Source organism: Rhagoletis zephyria, unplaced genomic scaffold, assembly GCF_001687245.7.
Source record: "Rhagoletis zephyria isolate East Lansing unplaced genomic scaffold, Rhagoletis_zephyria_1.1 Rzeph_scaffold_00818, whole genome shotgun sequence".
NCBI classification, from domain to species: Eukaryota; Metazoa; Arthropoda; class Insecta; order Diptera; family Tephritidae; genus Rhagoletis; species Rhagoletis zephyria.
In genome coordinates this window covers 71,020-94,141 of record NW_016157902.1, presented here as the reverse complement: position 1 = coordinate 94,141, position 23,122 = coordinate 71,020, and the positions used below count along the sequence as shown (strand labels likewise).

At 34.7% G+C, this 23,122-nt stretch overlaps 1 protein-coding gene across 7 annotated transcripts in view; it reads left to right on the top strand.

The window, feature by feature from the left end:
• Positions 1-23,122, top strand: part of LOC108361698 (uncharacterized) — a 78,874-nt gene that overhangs the window by 36,281 nt on the left and 19,471 nt on the right. For all 7 annotated transcript variants that reach the window (XM_017614399.1, XM_017614398.1, XM_017614395.1 and 4 more), the window contains 4 exons: positions 2,874-2,996; positions 3,572-3,743; positions 21,091-21,271; positions 21,360-21,527. In XM_017614399.1, coding sequence (XP_017469888.1) covers positions 2,874-2,996; positions 3,572-3,743; positions 21,091-21,271; positions 21,360-21,527 — 644 coding nt within the window. The remainder of the gene's footprint in view (positions 1-2,873; positions 2,997-3,571; positions 3,744-21,090; positions 21,272-21,359; positions 21,528-23,122) is intronic.

Here is a 23,122-nt window from a genome sequence, read left to right as displayed (position 1 = left end):
AAAATGGTAGAAGTTGGTGAATTATTTAAGACAAACAATATTAGATAGTTTTTACTTAAAAAGGATAAATCAAGGCGAATTTGTAGGTGACAGGTAATAAGATCAACGGAAATAAGGTCAATTGACTTTATTTTACGTTACCTTTTTAAAAGCGAAATAAAATCCATTGACATTATTGCTCTTTCAAACATTAAATCTGATTAGCTTCGCGGTGGCCCGCGTACCCCGCGTGACCGGCGCACACACCACGTCACGCTACGCCGCGTGTCGTCGTTCGCCTTGCTTTTAAATGATGTCACAAATTGCTGGCGGAGACATGTATACAGTGTAAGAAAATTCCTTTTCTATAATTGTTTCCTTATAGAAAAGTTAGTTTCTTTTCCACCTTAGACATTCCGAACTCGTTCAAAATATGCTAATTTAAAACAGAGAATTCTTTCAGTGTTCCCACGGGGTTTTTGGACATGGACTGTTTCTTCAATTTAATAGTGTTCGCTTTATTTTTGTGGAAACGAAACATGGTTGCAAGTTATGGATCATTTCTACACTCTTTCTTCAAATATTTTTTGTATTCCAGCTGCGTTTTGCGTTTGGTTTTCCGCATCGTGTGTTTACTGTATTCGTAATTTTAAATTTTTTAATAAAATCAATTGGTGGTAGTTCATGATTGTGTGTGGATTAATAGCACCACACTGAGGATTTGGCAATAACCTTTGTCATCTATTAAAAAACAACACTTACGGAGCAATGTTTATTGTAAGAACAACATTTGTTCCATGAATCGACATACTTTAAGCATAGTTGACGCTATTTCCATTTGAATGAGAAAATAGCGTCAATGACTTTATTTCCAAATTTTTGTTGACTTAATTTCGCTTTTGAAAAGGTAATAATGTAAATTGACTTTATTTCGCACCAGGGTGGGAAATAAAGTCAATTGACTTTATTTCCGTTGATCTTGTTACCTGTCACCGAATTTGTATAAGGTGGTGTTACTCGAGCAGCTGGATTTTCGCCTCGGTGGTTCTTAATGCCAAAAAGATGTATTTGTTGTAATTCCTACTGTCTTTATGCGTAAAACTTGTTAGTGTAATTTTTGATTTTGTACTCCTGCTATCACGTTATATGAATTCACCTTGGGATAAGTTGTATTTGTTTTTATAAAACAACAAAAAATCTATTTCAAGCCAATAAAACATTCAACAAAAAACGTATGCATAAAACTGGGCCTGAATCCGTGATTGAATGAAACTCTATTCGAGTCGAATGACAAAAATGATATCTGTTTTATCGTAATGCCATTTTAAATTGAAAAAGCGAACGAATGCCGTAACCTGTAGCTCGTTTCTGTACCTCTTCTCTAGCGATTATTTCTCTACTGGTATAGAATATACGTCATTCTATTACTCATTAGCAGTAGAGAACAAGGCGCCGAATGTATATATGAATTCGCCTTGGTAGAGAATTGTTACAGAAACTAGCTACTGAAAAGAAATGTGGATTCGAATTTGATCAGATTACGGATGCCGTGATTCAGTCCCTGCATTAGTTGATAAAGGGACTCAAACAATTACTCTTCACTTCAAAATTTCATGACTAAAATTAGATTTGAAAAACTTGAAGTTTGCACACCTTTTGGTCGGCAGCCTCCCACGAATAAGAAAAATATTTGTACAAAGAGTTGCAGGCGATGCAATTTCACTTTCGAATTTCTTATGGTCAGAGTTAACTTTTCATTTTTTTTGTGTTCGATGACAAAATATCTATGCATCGCATTAATTTAAACCTCTTTGCTTTCTTTCGAATAATATAGATAGATTGTTATCCTTTGTTGCTAAAAATGTTAAAAAGTTGGTAGATCTACCAGTAAAGTAGTGAAGTCCGTGCACTGCTCCCAGCGGATAAAACATCATGTTAAAGCTTAAGCTCAGGTTCATTTTTTGCACTGATGGAGTGAGCTGGAGCGCAGTAATACACTTTTTTGTAGGGAAATCCTTATCGATTGGAGCATTCAGCCTTTATATTTGATTTATAGTACATATATAAACGGTTAACTACGAATGAAACATTGTATCAAATGCATACTCACTTACTGTTGTTTTTTACACTTTACAGCCTAAAAGAGTTTACCACTCTTATGTACTTAATAAGGATTCGAATACTTAATTTGCCAACTTCGAATACGTTTTATTATTTTTGATAGCTGAGCGCATCTTGTGTCTATAGAACGTTTTAATAAACAAGTAATTTTTAAGCAAAAAACAAATCCGACTTCAATTGTCATATACAAATTGAGGAGCACCGTTGATCGGATCTGAACCAAATTCCGGGACGACCTTTAAGGTACCATCTTTCTGATAAAAAAAAGAATTATTGAAATCGGTTGACGTTGATAACCTCCCCCTTTTTTTGAAGTCGGTTAAAAATGTTTGAGTCCTTTGTTAGTTTTACGTAAATAAAGTTCAATTTATGAAACTTTAAAAAGTTTATTTATCTATTACATACTGTACATAAAAGTTGCGTAAATGTATTTTACAGAGCATATTATTTGAAGCGAATTTTCAGCATTTTCTGGTGATATATCTTTAGAAGTGTATAGTAGGAGTTATATTTTTTCTTGAAATTTTCACCAGGGGGCACAACAGTGAACATTTTCTTCGAAACCTATTTTTGCAATTTGGCAAACTGCAAATTGATTTTGGACCCATGGTTTTTTCGGAAAATTTGTTTAGATTTACAAGTAGAATCATTGCGCATAGTCAAAAAAATTTACTTGACCTAATGTACATACATAAATACTTAAAAAAATTAACTAATAATATCGAAATATTAATTATACATATGTATGTATGTATGTATCAATTTTCACTCAGACGGCAGCTTATCCGATACGGCAACGGATCGCAAAAAAGGCGGCGTGGACCAAGAACGTTCACCCAAAGGCGGCAGCGGTATGGGTAAAAAATCGAACTCCACTTCGCAATTATCGGCCACAGGTAAGGGCACGCCCAGTTAACAGTTTTGCCAATTAATCGTTTTTGAAATTTTTACTGCAAGTTAGTTGCATTCGACATACATATTCACTTCTAAATGATTTCGTAAACGCTTGTCATTTAAACCCCGAGTACATTGACACTCCAAGTGCGAGAACTTTTAAGAAAATTATAGACATATTTTATGATCGCAGCCTGAGCAAAAAAGTTTTCAATTCCAATTATTTGGTAGTAGATAATTTTAATTTTTATATGATTTTCCATTTTCTTTCCCAGTATTTGAATTATCTGGTATTTTTTATTGAAATTTCCTTTTAGTTACACAATTAGCTTAATTTCATTTAAAGCACTAACGTTAATTATATTCTCCGCCTAACATAAACATAACAGAAATGTAAATACATATTACGTAATTTAGTGCCGCATCTGAAAACAAAAGACATTCATACATATACTAACTGTCTTGATATTGGGAAAATCTTTGTCTCACGAATCATAATCAAATAAATATGTAGTAACAATAAAGCTAGCACCAAACTATCAATTATCAATATACATATATGCGTATACATATAAAGGTCGTAAAAGACGTATGGGCTTTGGAAAGAAGGGTAAGAACTCATTTACGGTGCATCGCAGTGAAGAAGTTCTGCCCGGTGAGATACGTGGGGCGCTGTCGCGCGGGTCGTCATCTGAGGCCGATGGTGGCGAGGCATTGGCTGATGTCGGAGCCGGCACTGGTGGGGAAAGGTTCGCAAAACTCTATTGCTCTTCTATCTATCTTCCTCTCTCTATCTTTAGCAAAATTTTTACTTTAATTTCGTTTATTACGTTCATTTACTTACTATATTGATTAACTATAATTTACAAAGTTATGTTGTTAAAATCATTTATATTGTATGTTATTTATTATAATAACATAAGCATACCCGAGAGTAAATTTTAAAGTACTTTCGTAAAGATGATAAACATTAAAACAAAAAAAAAACACTAATTCATTCTCCCAGTACCATGTAAAATTTAAGCTTTCTCCTCTCTACTAGCCAAAAGGTATTCAAATCACCTTTGATTCTTAAAAGCTTGAAATTATCAAAACGTATTCGAAATGTTAGATCTTTAAACGCGCTACACTGATCGACATTGCTGTAAATACTAATGTACTCCTATAAATATAAGCGTTTTAGCTCCCTACAATGCTTGACATGGCGGATTCATACGGCGCAGCTAAAACCTTACTACTGAGTCTTGAACTATGTATAGCCATACGTAAACAAAAGCATACTAAAATAACGTGCCGTCAATGCTTAGCTGTTGGAAAATCCGATTTTGACAGGGTTTTAGGAAGTGAAGTTGGCTGAAGAAAACGGCGAAACTGTTATTTTCGTAGGTCACATAAACAAACCTATGCTTATTATTGGTGTTATTTCGTCATTTGACGTAGCGTTGCCGCTTTTGTTTAGGTATGGCACGTNGACTTTATTTCCAAATTTTTGTTGACTTAATTTCGCTTTTGAAAAGGTAATAATGTAAATTGACTTTATTTCGCACCAGGGTGGGAAATAAAGTCAATTGACTTTATTTCCGTTGATCTTGTTACCTGTCACCGAATTTGTATAAGGTGGTGTTACTCGAGCAGCTGGATTTTCGCCTCGGTGGTTCTTAATGCCAAAAAGATGTATTTGTTGTAATTCCTACTGTCTTTATGCGTAAAACTTGTTAGTGTAATTTTTGATTTTGTACTCCTGCTATCACGTTATATGAATTCACCTTGGGATAAGTTGTATTTGTTTTTATAAAACAACAAAAAATCTATTTCAAGCCAATAAAACATTCAACAAAAAACGTATGCATAAAACTGGGCCTGAATCCGTGATTGAATGAAACTCTATTCGAGTCGAATGACAAAAATGATATCTGTTTTATCGTAATGCCATTTTAAATTGAAAAAGCGAACGAATGCCGTAACCTGTAGCTCGTTTCTGTACCTCTTCTCTAGCGATTATTTCTCTACTGGTATAGAATATACGTCATTCTATTACTCATTAGCAGTAGAGAACAAGGCGCCGAATGTATATATGAATTCGCCTTGGTAGAGAATTGTTACAGAAACTAGCTACTGAAAAGAAATGTGGATTCGAATTTGATCAGATTACGGATGCCGTGATTCAGTCCCTGCATTAGTTGATAAAGGGACTCAAACAATTACTCTTCACTTCAAAATTTCATGACTAAAATTAGATTTGAAAAACTTGAAGTTTGCACACCTTTTGGTCGGCAGCCTCCCACGAATAAGAAAAATATTTGTACAAAGAGTTGCAGGCGATGCAATTTCACTTTCGAATTTCTTATGGTCAGAGTTAACTTTTCATTTTTTTTGTGTTCGATGACAAAATATCTATGCATCGCATTAATTTAAACCTCTTTGCTTTCTTTCGAATAATATAGATAGATTGTTATCCTTTGTTGCTAAAAATGTTAAAAAGTTGGTAGATCTACCAGTAAAGTAGTGAAGTCCGTGCACTGCTCCCAGCGGATAAAACATCATGTTAAAGCTTAAGCTCAGGTTCATTTTTTGCACTGATGGAGTGAGCTGGAGCGCAGTAATACACTTTTTTGTAGGGAAATCCTTATCGATTGGAGCATTCAGCCTTTATATTTGATTTATAGTACATATATAAACGGTTAACTACGAATGAAACATTGTATCAAATGCATACTCACTTACTGTTGTTTTTTACACTTTACAGCCTAAAAGAGTTTACCACTCTTATGTACTTAATAAGGATTCGAATACTTAATTTGCCAACTTCGAATACGTTTTATTATTTTTGATAGCTGAGCGCATCTTGTGTCTATAGAACGTTTTAATAAACAAGTAATTTTTAAGCAAAAAACAAATCCGACTTCAATTGTCATATACAAATTGAGGAGCACCGTTGATCGGATCTGAACCAAATTCCGGGACGACCTTTAAGGTACCATCTTTCTGATAAAAAAAAGAATTATTGAAATCGGTTGACGTTGATAACCTCCCCCTTTTTTTGAAGTCGGTTAAAAATGTTTGAGTCCTTTGTTAGTTTTACGTAAATAAAGTTCAATTTATGAAACTTTAAAAAGTTTATTTATCTATTACATACTGTACATAAAAGTTGCGTAAATGTATTTTACAGAGCATATTATTTGAAGCGAATTTTCAGCATTTTCTGGTGATATATCTTTAGAAGTGTATAGTAGGAGTTATATTTTTTCTTGAAATTTTCACCAGGGGGCACAACAGTGAACATTTTCTTCGAAACCTATTTTTGCAATTTGGCAAACTGCAAATTGATTTTGGACCCATGGTTTTTTCGGAAAATTTGTTTAGATTTACAAGTAGAATCATTGCGCATAGTCAAAAAAATTTACTTGACCTAATGTACATACATAAATACTTAAAAAAATTAACTAATAATATCGAAATATTAATTATACATATGTATGTATGTATGTATCAATTTTCACTCAGACGGCAGCTTATCCGATACGGCAACGGATCGCAAAAAAGGCGGCGTGGACCAAGAACGTTCACCCAAAGGCGGCAGCGGTATGGGTAAAAAATCGAACTCCACTTCGCAATTATCGGCCACAGGTAAGGGCACGCCCAGTTAACAGTTTTGCCAATTAATCGTTTTTGAAATTTTTACTGCAAGTTAGTTGCATTCGACATACATATTCACTTCTAAATGATTTCGTAAACGCTTGTCATTTAAACCCCGAGTACATTGACACTCCAAGTGCGAGAACTTTTAAGAAAATTATAGACATATTTTATGATCGCAGCCTGAGCAAAAAAGTTTTTAATTCCAATTATTTGGTAGTAGATAATTTTAATTTTTATATGATTTTCCATTTTCTTTCCCAGTATTTGAATTATCTGGTATTTTTTATTGAAATTTCCTTTTAGTTACACAATTAGCTTAATTTCATTTAAAGCACTAACGTTAATTATATTCTCCGCCTAACATAAACATAACAGAAATGTAAATACATATTACGTAATTTAGTGCCGCATCTGAAAACAAAAGACATTCATACATATACTAACTGTCTTGATATTGGGAAAATCTTTGTCTCACGAATCATAATCAAATAAATATGTAGTAACAATAAAGCTAGCACCAAACTATCAATTATCAATATACATATATGCGTATACATATAAAGGTCGTAAAAGACGTATGGGCTTTGGAAAGAAGGGTAAGAACTCATTTACGGTGCATCGCAGTGAAGAAGTTCTGCCCGGTGAGATACGTGGGGCGCTGTCGCGCGGGTCGTCATCTGAGGCCGATGGTGGCGAGGCATTGGCTGATGTCGGAGCCGGCACTGGTGGGGAAAGGTTCGCAAAACTCTATTGCTCTTCTATCTATCTTCCTCTCTCTATCTTTAGCAAAATTTTTACTTTAATTTCGTTTATTACGTTCATTTACTTACTATATTGATTAACTATAATTTACAAAGTTATGTTGTTAAAATCATTTATATTGTATGTTATTTATTATAATAACATAAGCATACCCGAGAGTAAATTTTAAAGTACTTTCGTAAAGATGATAAACATTAAAACAAAAAAAAAACACTAATTCATTCTCCCAGTACCATGTAAAATTTAAGCTTTCTCCTCTCTACTAGCCAAAAGGTATTCAAATCACCTTTGATTCTTAAAAGCTTGAAATTATCAAAACGTATTCGAAATGTTAGATCTTTAAACGCGCTACACTGATCGACATTGCTGTAAATACTAATGTACTCCTATAAATATAAGCGTTTTAGCTCCCTACAATGCTTGACATGGCGGATTCATACGGCGCAGCTAAAACCTTACTACTGAGTCTTGAACTATGTATAGCCATACGTAAACAAAAGCATACTAAAATAACGTGCCGTCAATGCTTAGCTGTTGGAAAATCCGATTTTGACAGGGTTTTAGGAAGTGAAGTTGGCTGAAGAAAACGGCGAAACTGTTATTTTCGTAGGTCACATAAACAAACCTATGCTTATTATTGGTGTTATTTCGTCATTTGACGTAGCGTTGCCGCTTTTGTTTAGGTATGGCACGTACAAGTGAAAGCTTAAGCGAGTGCCAAAGGAAATTCTGCCGAACTCTTGTAACTTAACACCTCATTTCAACGTATTCTCAAATTATTACCTGTACAACGTAAAAGCGTCCAAAGTCGATACGTATTTTTAGGCTTTTCCAGCTATCATAAATGGCAAACAGATATTATTTCGATTCAATGCGAAAGCTTTTCACACTTAAGTTTTACAAAGTATCCAATGGAGCCATTGTGAAGAAAAAGCTGATGAAAAGCTTTCGATGATTTTGATTCGAAGCTACTACTGTTAATTGCGCTTCATTCTCTCTTTAAGCTTTCATAATGTGATTAGCTCTATTTGAACTAAAATTTACTCATTTTCGATTCATAGATTTGTGAAAAATTTACATTAATACATTTACTTAGTACTCGTAAAATGCTGTAGTTAGCAAATACAATATATAGCATCCATTCAATGAAGCGTGCGTTTCGCCATTGCAATATCACTACTCGCATCTCTCTTTTAATGGCCTTGCGTTTATTACCAAATAACATGAGTTAATTTAATTTCCTAATTTTTAACAAAAAAATCACAATAATCTTAAGTCTACTTTAAAATAGTTGAAGATTTTGCATGCTTTTAATCGCTTTACAAACAAACTTATAACGCAAAAAGCTTAAAAAAAGGTAATTAGCACAAAGCAAAGGTAATTGTTCAAAAAAATTAAGTAGGTTTAAAGAGCTTTATAAATTGACGTTTTCATAGATTTTTCAATTTATAAACCTTTTTTAAAGCTACTTTATTTCTCATGAATATGGCTATAAATGTCAGTATATCGATTTGTTGGCCTGACATATTTTAGCTTTCTAGTTATAAACGTCTGCAACATACAGTTATGGCTATAACATAATTAGATACATACAATTTGACGATTTAATGAATTTGGATTTTCTTAAGAATGATTAAAAGTTTTAGGGAAGTGTTGCCAGAAAAATTATCAAAATCGTCAGAAAATTAATAAGGAACTCGCAAGTTTGGACTATATTATACAAAATTGTTTTTTTTTTTTTTATTAAAAAAGGGGATTTTATAGGTATATCCACATACTGCAAACCACTCCAAAAATCGGCGTGGTTCATCTCAGTGGTTTCAAACATCTTCAAAAAATTTGTAACGTTTCTAGAACCGGTTCGCAGCACCGTAGTGCATTCGGTTCCGTTTAAATGGCTTACTTTCCACCCTATTCTCTAGTAAAAAAACTTAAGAGGACGCATAAAGTGGAAAGTTGGTAAAAGCCATTCGGGGTATTGTCTGTGTATTGCAAAGCCCTTGCACGGTGCACGGATTGTACGGCTTGCAAAGCTGTCCCATACGAAAACCAGCTTTTAAAGCGCACTCCGTGCAATCTGTACACCGTGCAAGACTCAGAGAATACCCCTATTGTGAAATGAGTTGCATTTAAAAAAAAATTGCAATTTCATAATACACGGGGAAAGTTTTTCAAAATTCGTAGCCCAAAAAATGTAGTTGGTTCGGTTTGGAACCGGTTTGCAGTCCTGCATAATTGACTTCACCTCGTATTATAAGAACGATTTAATAGAGGCTGATACCTTTTTAAGGTGGTTCAGAGCCCACTTTTTTGGCTTAAATTAAGGGTTTACGTATTTTTAAACTTAAACTAATTCTACTTTGTGGGTCCTAGCACAGAATTTTTAACTACTTTACTTTCTACTGAAGCCTTAGAAAAGCAGCGTCAATAAAGTTATGTTTATTTTAAAAAGTTCTGGCCAATTTTTTTTGCTTTTTTTTTACAAAAAATCTAAATTTTTACAAACCTTTCAACATGTTCAAANATCAATAAAGTTATGTTTATTTTAAAAAGTTCTGGCCAATTTTTTTTGCTTTTTTTTACAAAAAATCTAAATTTTTACAAACCTTTCAACATGTTCAAAATTATGATACTTATCTTTAATGGTACTTTCAGAAAAATTTTTAATGCAATTTTTATAAAAAACTGAGAAAACTTCTACGGTGAGGCGATTTTACAAGCAACTTTTAGTTGAAAGCAATAATCGCCTGGCGTGGACGGCTTTTCAACTAATCGCTTCCAATGACATTCGGAGGTAGCCAACTTTTGATTCTACTAATCGCCTCTAAAATTGTCTCGAAAATCGCTTCATGTGATCAACGTTTTAGCCATATCTTATCTAAGCTAATACTCAGCCATATACTAACCACCTTCGTGTGCTGGATGTTTTTCTAAAAATCCTGATTTTCACGAAAAAATTATATGTTAATACTAGGAAGAAGATAATCAGAATATCAAATAATGTTCAAAAGTTATAGCCTACACTATATGTGTTAAATAGTATATAAAGCGCAATATCAGATTCAAAGAATCACTAATCTCTGCAAATTCTTCTAGGAAACATATCCAAATTTAAATAAGCGACACATATTTTTGTTTAAACAATCAATCCACAATCAACTCCAGTTGAAGTGTACCGCGACTTCCAGTCGAATTCAGTCGTCGTTATCAATGCAAAAGGCCCTGAATGCCAAACGGCTCATTTCACTGTGGTGGGTGCGACATTTTATCATACATTTTAAGATTTAAACTATAAATTATATAAGAAAATATCCTCCGCGGTGGATACTAGTATTAGACGAGCTTCTACAACTCATATTTAACAATCGCACCCTTTGGCAGGGATATACAAAGGATAGTAAAAATTGCTATAGGAAAGTGGAGTACTCTCTACCCTTTCCTTTACAACAAGAATAATTCCTCGTGCTCCACCGGAGTGAGGTATCTTGTTCTAACCCTGGACTTCAAATTTCTGCGGAAGACTTACATTGGTGCAACCACATTCAGAGCTACCATGGCACTAATGAATGTACACCATTATAGTACGATCAAAAGTGAACTACTTTAGCCTCGGTAAGATAGTGTCTCACTAAACTTCTAAACGTCTAGCATATGCAATAAATACGGAAGCAGTGTAAGGTAATTCTCACACTTGAAACACTACATCTGACCACGTGTTCTGTTAAACTTCGGAGGATAAGCTTTTTATCTAGGATGCTAGTTCCCACGAGTTCTTTTCCCAAAAGATGGTATGAACCAGGCAATTGCTTGCGAAAATAAATGTAAAATAGCCTCCTGCACTAAAACAAACTATGAAGCAACAAGTCCAAGTAATCACTCTTAACAGCCGGCTCTATAACACGAGATTGCCACTCGTTCAACAACCCTAGAGTTGGGCTATTTATGCCTAAGCATAAATGAGGTTTACGTCATTTATTTGCAGACAGAAATTTGCTTACGTTGAAATTACCATAATTAGCGACAACCAGGCTCTCCGATTACTTGAAGGCATATCCTCATTAGCCTTGGGTTGCATTAAGCAATATCCGACTGCACAAGGGAATAGAAGAGGAATGAAGAAGCGGATGGCTCAGCCAGACAGGCAGCGACCTCAACTCCCACAGGACTTCAGTCGTTCCTTGCAGTAGATCCAAACGTGGTCAAGGCTGAAATCGTATTTGAGCTACACCTTCAGAGAAAGAAGCATCCAATAAACGTCACCAAAGAGTAACTAAAGATTATCCTCAAAGAGCACTGCAGACTAAAAATCCGTATGCATAAATTGGCGATCTTGTCAAATGATGTCTATCTGTTTTGCGACTCAGTTAGAGGACGTCTGGAGAATATTAGTCCAAGTGAGTTAAAACAATTTTGGTCACTACGAAGAGTTTGACTAGCACGAACCCACAATGTGATACTGCTCATCAATTTCACAGTTTGTTTGTTAATTTCTCCTTTAACACTTTAAATATTTAAATTACGGTGTAGGTGAAGAATCACTTATAGGATCTGCATATGCATAATAAATATGCTACTTTGTTTTGCGGCCGCTGTAGTCGAGTGGTTAGTGTTGCTGCGTACTGCCACTCGATAGGATCCAGATCGAAGAAGTTTCTTTGCCTCGGCATGTGATAGTAAACCTCTGAATGAAAACTGTTAGAATAACTCTCCACGCACTGCCGAGGCTATGGCATGCGTGCAGGCGTCAAGCAGTTGACGATATCGGGCGAACACTATTTCCAAGCTGATTGTCATTGTATTAAGTGCCGGTTACCGTGGAATGAGACACATTTCAAATTTTAAGGTGGTACAGAATTTCTTGAATTAAGATCGTAAGTGGTTCCAGGGCTATTTCAAATATGGAAATTAAACTGATTTTTTCAAACATGGCTCTGAATTTTGGTATGGAGGTGTAACTTAGAACATACTAACCGATTATTCAAAAACGTGTTTAAAAGTAAAAGTCTAATAAGGCCTTTAGTATTAATAATAATGATGATACATATTTAACAAAGCAATCTTTTATAGACTATGACCATTTGATGTGTTTTCAAAAACTAATACTGTCGATTTCCAGAGCTCAATACATATATATGTTGCACTTTGGATCTGGTACAGGAAGTACTATTCTAATTCGGACCGGGCGCGTTCTTTTAGGTTTCGTGCTTTCAGGTTTTTTGCATGCTCTCAAAAATTATTGTCAACTCTAATGTTTATCATCTCTTACTATTGCAAATTAAAACTATTTTAAAAAGGTTACGCAATTTAAAAGTTATCGTAGTCTACATACATATGTATATGCAGGGAGACATAGAAGGAAGCTCACCTCGCACTCGTTCACACTCTTTCCCAACACTTTTACACATTTTTCTCGCTCATGCACATAAGATTACGGACATAGTAGGTGTGACCTTAGATTAAAAAAATTGGAAAGAAAAGCAAAAAATTATTGACACAATAAAACAACAAAATAAGATACATACATACATTCTTATAAAATGAGTATTTGTGTATATTGGCATTCATACGCTAAGGTTATGTCGAAACATTTTTGCAGTGGCACATCCTCCAGCCAACAAATATAGCTGACTCCAGTTGTTTTTCGATATTTGCGTATGCATATTTATATTGAAATTTATAAACGTAGTTAAGAGTTCACATGTATATTGTTATCAAATATTTGCGTACATCTATTCAACTAACAATATTTATAAGGTGCTTATTTCTCATAAAATGTATTGTCCAATAACGATTAGCCATAGTCTGCGAATGTATGAAGTTTTATTTCGTTTTCTTCAACTGCTTCTCATGCTTAAGTTTGCGCTAAAAGCTGTTTCATAATTATTATTTTTTCTTGTAATTTTTCAAAATGTTTTCAAGTTTCTTCCATTTCGTTGGTATCGTTTCAATACATTTTCGTTTGAGTTTCTGTCGAATACGTGTACGATATGACAGTGTGAGTACATGAAAAATGCGTTCTCGCCTGAGTGTATGCATACATAGCTACATATGTGCAAAATAATGAGCTTGCTTGCAATTGGGAAACCCAATTAATAACTGCTGTACAGTGCGTGCGGTCCTTGTTGATATTTCGAGTAAAATTTTCTAATAAAACAAGTAAATTTAAATACCAAGAACGCGAATTTGTAAAAGAGGGAATCAAGGCAACATTTATATCAGCACTTACATTTGCATTATACTCCTTACATGTCTAATCATTGTTATCCATTCAAATGTTTTCCCGTCCATCCCGACTCGGCAGACCAATATACGGCTCAATATACAACAGCCGGAGCTTCCAATTCATCTCATCATTACCATCTTCGACAATCGCGCGGTTCGGCGGGTAGCATTCAGCGCTCCGTGGAGGTGCCACCAACGTCATCGGTCACACAATATCGCACCGGCAGCGTTCACTCCATCTCCAGCTCAGAGGGTTCATCGTAAGTGCTAGTGCTGCCACGTTTACTGCGTGACATGCACGCAACCAATAAAGATTAAGAGAATACCTATTCACAAGCAAAATCTCTATTGTGTAGTTGCATCTCGCTGTGAACACACTTCTCTGATTTCAAGACGCACTCAGCTCTTTTTATACAAAAATATATCGTCGTTTAAAGTACAAAACCGCGTATCGTGGTTCTGCAAAACCTCGTAATTTACATTTGTGCCAAAAAAGATATGTGCTCACCGGAAGCTTCTGGCATCAAGTTCTTATCCATTCATACTAAAATAGCGATAGTTAGATATAAGAAGAAGATATAATTAGGGATACAAGTCTTCTATAAAATTTTGGCAACCTCACATACGAGGTTTTGCATTTACTTGATACGTGGTTTTGTACTTTAAACGACGATATATATATTTAAAAATGTAATAATTTTTGCAAACTTAAATTCAATCTTATAATTGAAGCTTTCAAAATATTATTTGTACCTACATATATAAGAGTACATCTCCAATGTACATATGTATAATTTTTGAGTAAATGGTAGAGATTATTCTTGAATAATTTTAAAACTAACCATGTTTTTGATAATGCTACATTTCTTAACCCAAATACCTAATAAAATGTAATAACAAGGCACCAAAAATTTATAATGCGCTTTGCCAGCCTTTAGGATTGGTTCCTGGCGTAGACCCAGAATAATAATTATTTCGTGGTGGAGTTTTAAAAAATCATCAAAATTTTCGTAAGAATTATAAAAGTCATCCAAATTTTCGTAAGAATTATAAAAGTCTTTTGATAATAATTATGTGTGAGAAAAATTGTTCAAGTCATCGATAACTATTTTTTTAAGATTTAAATAATACAAGTCTTTTCATAAGAATTATCAGCGAGTTAAATATTTTTAAGTCTTCAAAGGCTTTTATTTCGAGACTTTTATTATAAAAGTATTTTCATAATACATAATAATGAGTGCTAAAAAATTGTTTCAGTCTTAAAGGACGGGGCTTGTTCAGGACCATTTCGGCTTAGTTCGGGACTATTTGGAGATTAGTTCGGGGCTAGTTGGGGCCAGCTCGGGACCAGTTGGGAACTAGATTGGAACTATATTATATATATAGTCCCGAACTGGTACCAAACTAAGCCCCAAATGGTCCTAAACTACTCACGAAATGGTCCTGAACAAGCCCCGTCTTTTAAGACTTAAAAAATGTTTTCCCCACTCATAATTATTATGAAACGACTTTTATAATATAAATCTCAAAATAAAACTCTTTCAGGGCTTAAAAATATTTATCTCAATGATAATTATTTTCAAAGGACTTTCATAAAATTAGTCTCAAAATAAAAGTCTTTGAAGACTTAAAAATATGTATCTCTCTGATAATTATTTTGAAAGGACTTTTAATCTTTTCTCTTCTATAGTTAAGTCCCTGGCTCCTGGCCATACCAACGTCTAAAAGAAATATTTATACCATGAAAAAGCTTTTCATAATAACTATTTGCCGTGCGGAGGTGGCGCACAATTTTACGCAAATCACAAAATTGGGGGAGTGTTTGAGAAAAACACTAAGAAAAATATTATATACCTACTTTCAGCAATGTTTTTGAACTTTGCACCAAGATTTGTCATAATATTAACATAACTAGTTTTAGTCTTTCTAGCATCTTATTAAATAAGGTTTTCTATACAAAGCACTTGGGAAAGTAATGGCTGGGTTGAATTTCTTATTATTGGTATGTATTTCATTTGTTTGTGACTTGGTGTCCCATATTCTCACCACTTTTTGGATTGCATATCAACTTTGTTCACATAACGGTTGTTTGTAACAGCCAAAACGAATCGAGATAGATATGAACAAATGTATACATAAATGCTCAGAATGAATAGAGAAGTCGATTAAACCATGTCTGTCTGTCCGTCCGTCTGTCCGTCTGTCTGTCCGTCCGTCTGTCCGTTCGTCCGTGTACACGATAACTCGAGCAAAAATTTAGATATCTCAACGAAATTTGGTGTGTAGGTTTCCGTTTATCAAAGGTAGGTTGATATTGAAAATGGGCGAAATCGGACTGTAACCACGCCCACTTCCCATATAACGGTAATTTTCAGAAATACGAAAATTGCGATATTTTCGTAACTACTGAAGATTATTCACTCAAAATTGATATTTACAAAAAATTTTAGACGGTAAATAAGATTATTATACATTTTTGGAAAATGGGCGTAGCCACGCCAAGTTATGGTTACATGTGTATATCTTGGTAACCACTGCACCAATTTCATAGTTGTTGGCCTTGGTACAGCACACCAAATAGCCGAAATTTTTTAAAATCGGACATTAACCACGCCCACAACGGTAATTTAGAGAAATACTCTAATACAAAATCCACCATAAATCAGAAAATATTAAAGCTAATTTTATTCAAAATTGATGCTTGCAACAATTCTTTACCAAGAAATACGTTTATGATAAAATTTTGGAAAATGGGTGTGGCACCGCCCACTTATGATCACATATATGTATCTCGGTATCCGTTCAACCAATTTTTACCAAACTCAGTATGGTTATTGTGCTTTCCACATAAAAACGTTGAAAATTATTGAAATCGGACTAAAATTACGGCCGCTTTTCATATAACGGTAAAAATTTCAGAAATGCTTGAAACCTCAATATTTCGAAATTTAAGGACGCTAATTTACTTAAAATGTATACACCCCGGCTTATCATGTAGCGGTAGCTTTCGGAAAGGTGGAAAACATATATTTAATACTTGCGCCGGGTATTTAATGTTCGGCTCCGCCCGAACTTAGACTTTCTTACTTTTTTTAGGCAAAAATACTAATACACTTGTGCGGAGCTCACCGTCATCAAGTTGAACGTCGAGTTCAAACACAACTTGATGAACGCTGAGAATGACCCATCCTTCGAAATTTTTTACAGTGAAAATAATGTGTATTTATTGCCATCATCTCCAAAAAAAAGTGTACATTAAATAAAACTGTAAATAAATTCTCGCCGCACACGCTTAAGTTCAAGCATACGCCACAAAATAAAATTAAATGATCAATTTCTTATTGGCGAGACGCTTCGGAAGCGAAACATTCGTCTTTGCGCCGATTTTCCTCTTCTAAATCGGCATTTCGGCGTAAATTTTCCTTCTGCTTCTCACTTGTTACTTTCCATCCGCTTTCTGTTAGATTTTTGTTCAGCTCCACACAGGTGGCCTAAGGGAGACTGCTAAGACATACATAGACATGTACATACATAACTAATTTATCGTTATATGAGTTGCCAAGCAGACCACTAACAAAGGCATTGGATATGTTGATTGTTAGGTTTTAAATGTTAGGAGTAAGTGGTTAGTAGGAAAGCGAAAGAAAAGTGCACATAAAACGTTTACGAAACTTCAGAAATGTATGAAAAAGAGTTGGGTGTCTACACGAATCAGTTTGACTTTGCTGCTGCCTGATTGTGACCCATTCTATCATTCTCTCTATCCGTATTAATATAATGCTGTTTTCTGATCACTTTTGTTCTTTCTTTGCAAAACTCTTGCTTCCGTCAACTCCTTTGTGTGCGTAATTTCTGGTTTGGTTTTACAGATTTATTTTCCGACTATGGAGCTTACTTGCTTTTTGTCTTCTTCTTCTGTCTGTCTATTTCTCCGTGGTCGTTTAGTGCAGGGGCAATAGCCACGAAATTGTTACTGCCCGTTCATTGTGCTTCCAATATATTTTCTGATATTTATCTTTCTTTACTGTGGAGAGTAAGTTCACATCCGGCAGTTAACTTTCAATTTCTGTACTGAAAATCGAGAGTTAACTGTCGAATATAAGTTAACCCTCCACTATGAAACTGGCACTAACCTGACCTACAAGTGTTGTGCGTAACTATCTAATTCTCTCAAATTTTTGGTGTTTAATCAGCTTTTTTTTACGTTGGAGGCTTCTGTTGCAAATCTGTATAAATTTCTTATTTGCTGATAACAACTTTTGTACGTTCACCTAAGTTTCACTTTGCATGAATGTTACAAATTATATTTTCAAATACGTATGTATATATGTATGTATGTATGTATGTAAGGACATCTGTTCATAGATATTATTTTACATATGTATTATTTCGTTAAGCAGGAAATAAAATTTCATTAATTTGTTCAACTATAATCTAGAATATTTACACTTTCTTACAGCTATACAGAGAACAGCATAAATCAAAATTTTAACAGCAAACTTATGAATTATATACTTATGTATGTATGTACATATCACAATTTTTGAGAAGCTTAGTAATATTCACATATAAATATATTAAATAATTTTAATATTATTAGTAGTATTAAACATATTCTCAAGCTTGTTATCTACTTGTATGATTATATTTCCTGAACCGTAAAATTTTAATTTATTTTCTATATTTTTAAACATGCGATATTTCGTACAAATACACTTTTCATTAAAAAGAAATAATGGGCTTCACTTTGTTTTGTCGAAAATGTATCAAAATAATTTCTCGAACCATAGCACAGCAGTATAAACCAATAAGGAGAACTAGGAGAATTGCCTAAATTAAATATGGTAAGATTTAATTCATATTAAGGGGATTCACAAGACGTGTTAACCGTCGTAAAATCTTAAGCTTAAAATATTCCATGCAAAATAATGCTTAAAATGGTTTTAGAAATGTTTTTAAACTGATAAAAAAATGTATAATTAGAGCCCCGTAAAACAATTTTAATCGTTATCTTACATAAAAAAAATATTAAGTTTAAAACTTTACGACGGTTAACACGTCTTGTGAATCCCCTAAATATTTCTCATATCTTATCGAATTTAGGAGATGGGAGTTAAACGCAGTCCAAAAGTTAAAAAAATAATATTGCCGAAATATCTTTAGTAGTTTGTTATAAGAAGGCATTGAGATAACTCAAAACCTTTCTTAATTTTTTACTACGTGTAGTTAGTTTCCAATTTAACGTCAGCTCTATATGTTTATTCGCTGTAATCAAATCTTTCGTGTGCACATTTTGAAATCTTATCGGTACGTTTCTATAAATATGTAAATTGATTTTAATAACACGTCGTCTCAATGAGTTAAATCTATTATGTTACATAACCTTATGGTCAGATGATTAAGTTAGGTGATATTTTGGCTAGCTTTGCCTATTTTTCTTCAGTTCAGTGTTTAATATTTTTTATAAAAGTCTAGCACGTGTAACGTGTGGTAAAAACATGAATGTGCCGCTTAAAAAAATTTACTTCCGGGGAAGTTTAACCCATTTCCGGTCAAAACTTGATATTTAAATTGGGCGCAACTTTTTACACTGGGGGTTCTTAAGGGAAGGCAAGTGCTGGAAGTGCGGCCTGGATATCTAAGAGGATGCTTGCTTTTCGCACTCTTACGCAGCTCCTCTCTAATTCTTTACAGGCCTTTTCGATTCCCCCACTTCCACTTGTAAGATGCTAGCAAAGTTCGGTAATCGGAACGAGAGAGAGGCGTTCCCGCATGCGTGGACCCGCAGTCCATTCTAGACCCATCAGTATAGATTTCAATGGAGTTCTTCTCGACTATCCTACCCCTACTCCAATCCCGTTTAGAAGGAAATTTCACCTTAAAGTTTTTCTTGAAGTCGGTCGTAGGAGGTATATAATCAGATTGTTTCCCTGATTCGACAAGTTTGTCAAGAATTCCACTATGACCGTACTGCAGCGCCCTCCAGCAGCCTGACACTTTGAGTCTGATTGCCGAGGATGCACCATCCTTGGAAAGTCTGCAGTAGACGTCCAAAATTTCAAAAAAATCGGTTCGCGAGATCATCTCTTATAATAAGAAGGGACTACTCTTTATATAATTACGTTTATATTATAGATCGGACTATATTTTAAATGAAGATTCTAAAAAATAACTAATCAAATATATGTTGCAAACGATATCATTTTGAATTTTATTGCAAATGATATGTCCGATACAGTACAATACGTTTGTATGCATATGCATCCACTTACTTATATACATATACATATATGCATACGCACAAAAAATAATGTACACATGTGGGCATACTTATACCGTACCCTTGCTAAAAGACTGTCGTAAATCCAAAATAACAAATATTTTGAGTTAACTATGCAGAAATGACTACTGTCACCCTTATGTTGGGTCTACATGTGTCTGTTCTATGTTATATAAAAATTGCATACCTAGCTGTGTCGATTAACAACAGCTCATTAGAGGAAAATGTGTCTTATTTTTACCATGGAAGCATAAACTATAAATTTTAAATCCGTTTTTGTCAAATTGTGGCACTCTTGCAGCAAAGGTACGCTACCGCTAACTTAGAGCGAAAAGATGCTAAGTCCATATTAATTAAATTTTACAGAAGAGGAAGGCAACTTCTTATAGGCATTTTCTTCAAGTATTTCGCAAACCATAATTTTCATAAAAAGTGGACTTAGCAACCTTCCACTCTAAGCCAGCAATATGTATCCTTATATCAATTTTAATAATTTATATTTACATACATAAATACTTACTTATAATTGATAACTTTCTCTATTATGACTTTCTTAGAGTAAAATTTCCCTTAAACGTAAAACCTAAATAATAAATAATTACTATTTGTATTTACGTTCCGATTGCATATGTAAGTAAATATCTTAGCATGCCTTCAAATTTGGCTTACAAATATCTTTTTGCACCTATGACACTCAAAATAGCTATTTAATCTGAAACATTGTTCCACAATGCATGGAAATTTTAATTAAGAGCTTGTGACGGTTTTTACATATATAAAATACATATCTACATAATATTCCCTACGCACTGAGCATTTGCGTATCGCCTACAACTGTCCACTACCCAATCTTACATGCCTACAAACATGCATACATACTTCATACATATCGTATTTCTATATCTCCCTGTGTATAACTGGTACTTGAAAATTTTTATTTTACACTTACTTTAAAAATGTAATTGACCTCCTTAAGTAAATGTGCGTTTATTTTGAAAATTTTTCGATTTCCCCTTTTACTGTATTACACATTTATATTGTATCTATTTGCGTTCACCTTTTGCACTTATCCATTGGCACGATTGACTACAAATATCATTTTCTTTTTTCAATCGATTGTTGTAAAAAAATGCACATCAAAATCGTGAAAAAATCAAATTAAAAAATCGCTGTGCAAATTGCAAAACGTGCAGATTTTCACCATCTCTACGTGGTAACGACGGCCAGTTGTCGGAGTTCATAGATGGTCTGGGTCCCGGACAGTTGGTCGGACGACAAGTTCTGGGCGCGCCATCGCTGGGTGATATACAGCTATCAATGTGCCATCAAAAGGGTTTCTTAGAAGTAGAAGTTATACGTGCTAGAGGCTTACAGGTAAAGCAAAGTGTATATTATCTTATTCACTTACCTACATATTTACAACTGTAATGACTCCCCTTTCTCGTACACACTCATTTAACAGCAAAAGCCGACGTCAAAAATGCTCCCCGCTCCTTATGTTAAAGTGTATTTGGTTTCTGGTAAACGTTGCATTGACAAGATGAAAACGTCAACGGCAAGACGCACATTGGATCCGCTCTACCAGCAGCAGTTGGTATTTAAACAGCCATACCAAGGATGCATCCTACAGGTAATTATATTGGGAAGAATTCTTGGAATACGTTTGAAACTCCCGAGAAGAACATCCTATTAATATCACATGGCAAGTATTTATTTCATAGTATTTCATAGAACTATGTAGAATAGCGGATCTTGGCTTTGATGTATTGGAGACACTAAACCGCAGGGCCGAATTAACATGTGTGGGGCCCAAGGATAGGAGAAAATGTGGGGGCGCTATAGCGATTACCTGTTGGTTTCAATGTAATGCGTTTACTTTTAACTATCGATCATTAGTTTGATAATTACAAATCACTAAAGTAAATTTGTCAAATCTAAAACATGCTTACGTTACTAACACTACCCTGCAAAATTTGGCTTCGGAACGTTGAATTGTCGTTTCTGAAGTATTTTTTCGCGCTAAAAGAGTAAACACCACGGTTCTTGACATATGTATTGGAGGTTATTTACCAACGCAACTTACCCTTCCTCTGTTACCAGCATCGCGTCCAGCGTTGAATACTTTCAGAGCCAGAGCGTTCCTGTTCAATCGAACGACATCACCTAGACAGCATAGCTGCTGGATTTTAATTCGCTGCACTATGTCCATATCGATGTAAAGGTCTTACAGCTCATCATTATATTGCCTGCGGTATTCGCCATTGCCAACGCGTAAGGGCTTGTAAATCTTCCAAGGAGCCAAGAGCCGCTTTATCAGATGTGTTCATTGTTCGTGCCTACGTGCCATGCACCAATATAGGCATGATGAGTGACTTATAGATTGTGATTTTTGTACGACGAGAGAGGACTTTACTTTTCAATTGCCTACTCAGTCCAAAGTAGCACTTGTTGGCAAGAGTGATTTTCCATTGGATTTCAAGACTGACATTATTATTGGTGTTGATGCTGGTTCTCAAATAAACAATTTGTCTACTTTTACAAACTTGTATGTAAATATCAACTGGGATCTGGGTGCCAATACGCTTATCCGCGACTGCTTGTGTGATGACAAGAGATACTCCGTTTTGTCCTCGTTGACCGCCAGTCCCATTCGCTTTGCTTCTCTATCTGCTTCTCTGTCTGATCTCGAGAACGCGGCATACGCGGTTCAGTTTAGCCGTTCTTATTATCTTCTCCAACAAGAGATTAAATAAATCACATGAAAGGGAGTCACATTGCCTGAAACATGGTATTAAACGGCTCGGAGATGTCCTTCCTAATTCTAATTATATTATCATTATATTACATTATTAGTTTTGCGGGATTCCAAATTCAGACATCGCAGCATAGATAAATTTTCTTTTCGCGCAGTCTAAAGGGGCTTTGAAATCGACAAATAGATGGAGCGTGTCGATTTGGCGAATGGTGGATTCTCCAGGCCTAAAGCCACACTGATAAGGCCCAATCAGCTCATTGATGGTGGGCTTCGGTCTTTCACACAATACACTCTATAGGAGTTGTAACCTATGCTTAGAAGGCTGCCTTGTGGATTAGGCAGAGCACACTTAAGGCATTATAGTATCTACAAAAAATTTTGACTTCTCATTGCCCTCTTCTTAGTATTTGTGCATAGAGGACAAAGATAAGGTAACCGTAACCGCCATTAAATTCCAGCCGTATAGTCGC